The sequence below is a fragment of the Hevea brasiliensis genome, chromosome 1 (genome assembly GCF_030052815.1).
Source record: "Hevea brasiliensis isolate MT/VB/25A 57/8 chromosome 1, ASM3005281v1, whole genome shotgun sequence".
Classification (NCBI taxonomy): Eukaryota; Viridiplantae; Streptophyta; class Magnoliopsida; order Malpighiales; family Euphorbiaceae; genus Hevea; species Hevea brasiliensis.
Window position 1 is genome coordinate 29,808,820 of NC_079493.1, and position 8,767 is coordinate 29,817,586.

At 28.4% G+C, this 8,767-nt stretch overlaps 1 protein-coding gene across 1 annotated transcript; it reads left to right on the forward strand.

Annotated features, from left to right (window-relative positions):
- Window positions 1–517: 517 nt before the first annotated feature.
- LOC131183131 (uncharacterized) lies at window positions 518–3,218 on the forward strand. Its single transcript, XM_058153170.1, has 8 exons — window positions 518–626; window positions 1,329–1,450; window positions 1,551–1,648; window positions 1,755–1,989; window positions 2,113–2,152; window positions 2,234–2,612; window positions 2,697–2,768; window positions 3,149–3,218. Exons 1-8 carry the CDS (start codon window positions 518–520, stop codon window positions 3,216–3,218), a joined length of 1,125 nt encoding a protein of 374 aa, XP_058009153.1.
- Window positions 3,219–8,767: the final 5,549 nt, after the last annotated feature.

Here is an 8,767-nt window from a genome sequence, read left to right on the forward strand (position 1 = left end):
TCTAGACAAAAGCATTTCTGTTTTAAAATTCAACTTTTCTGTGTTTTCTTCTGTTCAAAATTATATATATAAGTCTTTGCTTCCTTAACATTTCCAGAATTCAGCACTTCATCCTACCAATTAGTTGCATATTGTCTTCACAGCATCAAAAGCTCCCTAAAAAGGCATCTTTTCACTACAGCACTGCATCCATTTGATCAATATAGTCATTCCCTCTTTGTTATCCTATAACCAATTGCAGTTATACAAGCTCAATTTAGCCTTAATTCAGATAAACTGAAAACAATTTCTGGGTATTCTATAGAAAGTAGAATTCAAGTGAATCCAAACGCATAAGGTTTCAAGAGTCCACAAATCCAAATGATAAATGTATATGTATATTCAATTACAGTTAAGAAAAGTAATAATACCAATTTTGGTTTTAGCTTCGTGAACATAACATGCAAGGTTGTTGAGCTTTATCTAATCCAAATGATCAATATATATGAATACATACAAATAGGGATAAATAGGAGAGATGGAGGAAAGAACTTATCAGGAAGAATCAAGATCTGCCGAAGCACGTGGAGCCAAGAGTCCATATCAGGGTGCAGAGGAAGAATCCTATCTTGGAGAGGTTGAGATGAGTTAGAAAGTTGGATGTGAGAGATGTTAAGCTCGAGTTGACCCTTGTGGGTCAAGCCAAACTCGTTGATGGGGATAATCGGACTGTTATCGGATCAGATATCAGAATATCGGATCTCGGCAAAACAAAGAGAAAATAGAAGAGATGCAAAGAAAGAGGAGAAACAAGCAAGCCATGGATCTGAGGGAAAATTATATTCTACACTTGCTGTACTAACTAGGATGTTCTAAATGGAATAGCAAACCACTCAAATCACCACATAGGGCTTTATTTTTGGAAATATTTTAAAGAAAAAAAATTATAAAGATAATTTTTGTAAATCCATCATCCTGTAACTTAACCAAAAAGTCAGTTTGATTCGGTTGAATTAGTCGGGTCCATCGGTTTCATTCAAAGTATTTTGGTGCAATGTACCAGGAATAGTTAATTATCATTATATTCTCCTTTCATCACATAATTCTCTATACTGATCAGATAGATATTCGCACCCTCGATTCATTGTCAAAGTGTTAACTTTCCTGTCTCATTGATTCTCAATCATACCGACGTGTTACACATATTTTCTTTGGTGTTCTTGTTGGTGGATCTTTGTTATCCCTGTCACCGTGAAATGGGATCATACTTTGATCTTGTAAAATCAAATTATTTTGAAGAATATCAACTTTTATTTGCTCTAAATTTTTGTGATAATATGAATGTGCAGAAGCTAAATCAAGCGGCTTCCTTTCCTCATTGCTGGGAGCTGGATGTGAGTGTGATGGATATAACATTTACGTAGTTGGACATTCCCTAGGAGGTGCAATTGCTACATTACTAGGATTGAGAGTATGTTCTTTTACTTGCATTTTCAATGTTTGGCATAGGAAGAAAATGTTTACAACGGAAGGAAAATGACAATTTGTTAGTTCATTTTTTATGTATACAGCTATATGGTCAGTACCCAAACTTACATGTTTATGCATATGGGCCCCTTCCATGCGTGGATTCAGTCATAGCAGAAGCATGCTCAGAATTTGTTACAAGGTAATTTTGAATGGAATTCATGGTGATGGAAATTTCAAGGCAAGTTTTCTCATTATTTGTTTGTTGTTTATTTCTGTTTCATTGTAAGTGTTTGAGCTTTCTGCAGCATTATACACGACAATGAATTTTCTGCACGCCTTTCAGTGGGATCAATTCTACGGCTTCGGGCAGCTGCAATTATGGCACTCTCAGAAGATTCCAAAACTGATACAGCTTTTATTTTTAGACTTGCTTGTCGATTTCTTTATATTAGCAAGTGGCAAAGAGGCATTGAGGTTAAAGATCCATCAGAATTACATTCTCCACCCACCACAGTGGAAGATCAAAATTATGTCAGAAAGGTTTGTGTCAGAATTATAAACTAAGCATATATATATATATATATATATATATATATATATATATATTGCACAAGAAAATGCAAGAATATCTAGTTTGCTATAATACTGCTGATACCATTCAAGGGAAAACGCAAGATACAAATTCGGCAGTTTTGTGTTTTTGGTCAATGATGAACCGGGTCTAGACATGATTTTTCCAATATTGAATTGGTTGTTCTACTAAGATTCTTAATTTTGACTGCAGCAAGCAATCAACTGGACGATGACAATCCTTTCTGGAAGGAATCAGATACAAGCAGTGATGGAGATATTAATGATGACAGTTTTGAAAATCCTTTTCATAATGAGGCTGCGAATGTAAATGCAGTAGATAATCCTGTATCTCAATTTTTGGAAACTGTCCCTGGAAGTGAAAATGGGTCAGCTGGGGATCCCCCAGAGATGTTTCTACCAGGGCTTGTGATTCACCTGGTACCAGAACAAAGAAATGACAATGCGCCTTTGTGGAAAAGCTGGAGATTCCATGAGAGGGCGCAGCATTATAATGCTTATATAGCAAACAGAGAAGACTTCAAAGATATTGTTGTCTCACCAAATATGTTCCTTGATCATCTTCCTTGGAGGTATAACCATTATATTCCTTCTGGTTTAAATTCTCTGTGCCTTGTAGGAATAAGCCATTTTTTTATTAAATGATAATTTTTCAGATGTCGTGATGCCATGCAAAAGATATTAGAAGCTGAAAATGACGAAGGCCTGCATAATGAAGTTCAAATTGTGTGAGTTATGTTCACTGTAGTTGATACAAAAGCTGCAGTTTTCTTTCATGATCTCCTTTGTAGCACTTACTCTCTGCCATTCTGGAAAGGAGCTGAGTGTCTGCAATCTAGTTAGATAATCCAAGAGAGAGAAACTAACCAAGATCCACTAGTGGATCTTATGAGCACCCATGATCCAAATGAAAAAAATGTATAGTATTCTATGCTGATACTGTTGTAGAGCATATTTTGCTTAATGTTTTAATATACAAAATTCAATCATTTATAGCCATTCTATTGGAAAAATTGTTAAGACAATGAATCCCCGTTATAGTCTTCATGCTGCACTTTTTTTTTTCTTTTTTTTTATTGGATTTGACATGCAATTGAATTTCTATCAGATCACTTGTTCTTGAGAAGCGTTGCCTTGCTGATATCCTCTTAATGTTATCATATCTCCAACAATCTTGACCCTCTAATCCAAAGTACAATATATAATCGTCAGCTTCCATATTCAAACGACCAAATCCTGCAATGGTTTCTTATCATGTCCATGGAACTCTGAAGTCCTTTCCCACTATCCTTTGGTCTTTGAAATACCCTTCACAAGTTGAAACCGATGTGTCTATATCGCGTGTTAAATATAAATAAGTTGTGCCAGGGAGAATTTCTAGGGTATCACCACAATTTCATGTCAGATTTGACATGAAATAGAAAATACATATTCTTATAAATAAATACATATATGCAAATATATAATTATTATTGTTATTTTAACAAAACATATAAGATAATTATAAATTTTTATGATCCATCCATATTTATATATTCACTTATTAGGACCTATATATATATATATATATATATATATATTATTGTAAAAATCACACCCACACAAAATAAAAAATATAAAATTTAACATGATTCAATGTAAGCCTACTCTACTAACAGATCCACTATAAAAAAAAAATAATTAATTATAACCACTAATTATTTTTTTTTACTCTCAAAATTCAGTATACTTCTCCACAGTAATAGAGCCAGGAATTTAATTGAGGGGGTCCAAATTAAAATATGTAATTTGTAAAAATAATATACATAAACAAATATATATTGATAAAAAAGAAAGAAGTGGCGAGAGAGGTGAAAGTGACAAATTACAAAAAAAAATAGGTTCCTTTTTGTCAGCAGAGCTGTAAGAATGAGTGATGCAGCTATTTTAAAAAAATTTTAAAATTAGAGAGTGAAATTACCAATATGCCCTCAAAATTTTTCAAAATTTTAGGGGGGCCCAGTGCCCCCCTTGGCCCAGTGCTGGCTTCGTCTATGCTTCTCCATTTTGTGTGTTCTTTACAATACAATATAATGGCCAACCAACTACACAAATATATAGGCCACTAAAAACTAGTCCTTTTGAGGCTCTAATTATTAAATTTCATAATTTAAATTCTGTTAAACTTCCTAAACTAATTACACTTCCTAATTGTAATTGGACTTGGACTCTAACAATCTCCACGTCCAAGTCAAATGGAATTAGTCTTCACAATTTCTGCAAAAGTCAATTTCCCCTTGGATACTTTCTTACACTATTGATTGTTGATGTTGCCTTTTACCTCAATTTACATTCTTCTTATCAATATGCTTTCTTCTAGTTTTCAGAGATTCTTTGTACCAATCTTCTCATCCTTCATGATCACAAGAGTACCTTGTCTAACTCTAATGACTTCATAATGAATAGAACACCTATAATCCAAAGAATCCAACTTACCTAAGGAAATTAAGTTCCTTTCAAATTTGGGAATATACCTCACTTCATTGAATAATTTCACACGATCACCATGCAGCTTGATATTCACTCTTCCAACACCTTCAACCTCCATCTTGTTCCCATTGGCTAGCTTCATTTTCTCTCCTTTGTTTTCTTCAAACACATCAAACCACTCCTTTTTTTTTAGTAAATATGAAATGGGGAAAATAGAATCCATTAACTACTCATCTTGTAATGAATCTTTTTTATCATTATCCACATTTAAATATTCATTGTCAACACCATTGTCAATTACAATTGTAGTAGTTTCTTCTTTTTCTTTTTTATGATTCTTCTTGAATTGTTTAAACTCTGTAAGATCTTCCTTCATCTTCATATAATGGTATTGAATGTGGTCTTTCTCATGACAAAAGTAGTATTCTCTATCTTCAAGGTCTACCTGTGGTCTTGAGCTCAATCTAATATTTCTTCTCCAATTGTTTGCATGTAGATTACTTCTACCATGACTAGAACTAGCAACAAAAGCTCCATCTTTATTGCTATTACCTGTCTTCTTAAACTTCTCATCATCCAAGATAACTGTGGTAATCTACTCCACCATCGAAGTCTCCTTCCCAACAATTAAGACTGTCACTAAGCTTTTATAAGATTGTGGGAGAGAGGTTAAAAGTAAGAGAGTTTTATCTTCTTCATCAGCCTTCGCAATAACACTAGCCAATTGGATAATTAATTTATTGAAAATATTAAAGTGATCCCTCACATCAGTACATTTCTCTATTCTGAGTTGATACAGCTCCTTCTTTAAGTATAAGCGATTTGTGAGTGACTTTGACATGTACAAACTCTTGAATTTCTTCTACAAAATAATGGCGAAGTCTCCTCCAAGACATTGTACTTCACAATATGGGCTAACTCAATCGAATCATACTCACTACCTTTGTTGAAGCTCTTCCTAATCATCATCTTTCATGGTTGCCGGTTGCTTCTCGTTCAACGCTTTAATTAATCCTTGTTGTATAATGAAATCCTTCACAGTGCTTTGTCATAGATTGACATTATTTTTCCCATCAAATAGCTCTACCTCAAATTTTGTGTTTACCATCTCGAACCATAGTTTGATACCATATGTTTGTGAAAATCACACACATACAAAACAAAGAACACAAAATTTAACGTGGTTCAGTGTAAGCCTACTCCACCAACAAATCCACTATCAAGAAAAAAGTTACAGTAACTAATTATTTTTCTCACCCTCAAAATTATTTAAACAAAACTCACAGAATTCAATACACCTTTCCACTATTTAAAACAACATTTTAAAAAATTATTCAATATGATTGAGAAGAGCTATTGTTTGTATGAACAATACCAAAAAAAATAGCTTGAAAATTTGTTTAATTCTAAAAAAATGGATTGAAAATTTGTTTAATTCCAAAAAAAAAAAGCTTGAAAATTGTTTAGCCAAATAAAAAATTTTTAAATTTATGAATTTTAAACTCTAAATTTTAAATCAAATATTTAAATTTAAATTCTAAAATCCAAACACTACCCAAAAAGCAAAATTATATTTGGATTACTTGGGAGTGTGAAAGAATTAATTGTTGGTAGAGACTTGTTAATTTCAGTTAGGTTTTTTATTAATTGCCAAAAAGCAAAATTATATTTGGATTACTTGGGAGTGTGAAAGAATTAATTGTTGGCACAGAGTTGTTAATTTCAATTTGGTTTGATGTGTAAGTGTGAAATACTGTCCAATTCCAATCTTTGCATAAAGCGGCATTGAAGTGCAGCATTTGTTTAACCATTTAGAAGAAACAAAAATTGCAGTGCAGCAGCATTGAAGTACTGCTCTTTCAAGTCCTGAGTAAATAATTTCTTGATTCGTACATCCGATGGAAACATGGACTACTTTTTTATGATCTTTCTATCATTCAAACCGACCATTTCATCACCCATGTGACATGATGTCATCCTTTGACATCATATATAGGGAAAGGAAGAAACAAAAATTATTAAAACTGAATGTAATGTGAAAAATTTACGTGATGAGGATGAGAAAAGTCAAGAGCGTAAAAACACTAGTACTAGTAGCGTTTTAATGTCCAAACGCTATTAACAATAGCGTTCAAACAAATCGTAAAAAATGGAAGCTATTCAAATTTTTAAAAAAAAAAAAAAAAGCTGGACGCTACTTATAGTAGCGTCCAGCTTTTGTTTAAATTTTTTTAATATTTTAAATAAAATATAAATATTATTTTAATAAATAATATTATAATAATTAATATTATATATTATAATATTTTTATTATAAAAAATTATTTTTTTATTTAAAATTAAATAAAAAATTAAAATATAAAATATTATTATAATAAAAAAATTAAATGAAAACCTGAACGCTACTTTTCAGCTTCTTATTTAATTTTTTAATTATTTTATTTTTATATTTTAAATAAAAAAAATTATAATATATAATTTTAATTATTATACTATTATTTATTAAAATAATATTTATATTTTTATTTAAAATATAAAATAAAATAATTAAAAATAAAATCTGGACGCTATTATAAATAGCGTCCATATTTTTTATTTTAATTTTTAATTTTTTTATTATAATAATATTTTATATTTTAATTTTTTATTTAATTAAAATTTAATTTTAAATTAAAAAATAATTTTTTATAATAAAAATATTATAATATATAATATTAATTATTATAATATTATTTATTGAAATAATATTTATATTTTATTTAAAATATAAAAATAAAATAATTATAAAAATTAAATAAGAAGTTGCACGCTACTATAAGTAGTGTCCAGATTTTCATTTAATTTTTTTAATTTTTTTATTATAATAATATTTTAAATTTTAATTTTTTATTTAATTAAAATTTAATTTTAAATTAAAAAATAATTTTTTGTAATAAAAATATTATAATATATAATATTAATTATTATAATATTATTTATTGAAATAATATTTATCTTTTATTTAAAGTATTAAAAAATATTAAAACAAAGGCTGGACGCTACTATCAGTAGCGTCCAGCTTTCTTTTTTTTTCTGAGACGCTATTTTTCGCCTCGCGTCCCAACTAAAAATGTTATTTTGACTCGCGTCTGTATTTTCAACTCACCCTGTTCTTGTAATTTTTAAATTTTTAAACCTTTTTTCATATTTTCTTTCTCATGACACCCTCGCACAGTAATTAACCCCAGAACATGCCAAGTAGAGATACAAGTTATTTATTTTTTAATTATTTATTTTTTAATTTAATTTTTTATTTTATTAAATTTTAATTTAATTTTAAATTAAAAATAATATTTATAATAAAAATTTAAAATATATAATATTGAATATTATAATTTTATTTATTAAAATAATATTTTTAATTTATTTAAAATATAAAATAAAATAATTAAAAATTTAAAGAAAAATTGGACACTATTTATAGTAGCGTCCAATTTTTCTTAAATTTTTTTAATTATTTATTTTTTTAATTTTAATTTTTATTTTATTAAATTTTAATTTAATTTTAAATTAAAAATAATATTTATAATAAAAATATTATAATATATATTATTAAATATTATAATTTTATTTATTAAAATAATATTTATATTTTATTTAAAATATAAAATAAAATAATTAAAAATTAAAAAAAAGGTTGAACGCTACTATAAGTAGCGTCCAACCTTTAAATTTTTTTTTTAATTAATTTTTTATTATTTAAAGGAAAGCTGGACGCTATTTTGAATAGCGTACAGCTTTCCTTTCAAACTTTTCATCCGGACGCTATTTATAATAGTGTCCGGACGTTAAAAATGCTATTATAGTTAGCGTCTTACACTCAGTCCGTCCACCTCAGCACAATTTATTCCTTTTTGGTAATTAATTTCAAACTCACCTGTTTTGATAAAATTTTGTTTTTGATTACCCCTTAACCCTCATATATATATATATATATATATATATATATATATATATATATATATATATATATATATATATATATATATATATATATATATATATATATTATGGCGTATTTTTGTTGACCAATATAAGTGGCACGTGTTGATGATATCATTCTTATTGAAGAGCATGTAATATATGTATATAAAATAGAAAGATGTTATTAAAATAATGATATATTTTTTTAAGAATTTATCATGGGTCATGTTCTATTAATATTATTATTATTATTATTATTTATAATATTATTTTAATATTTATTAATTAAATTATT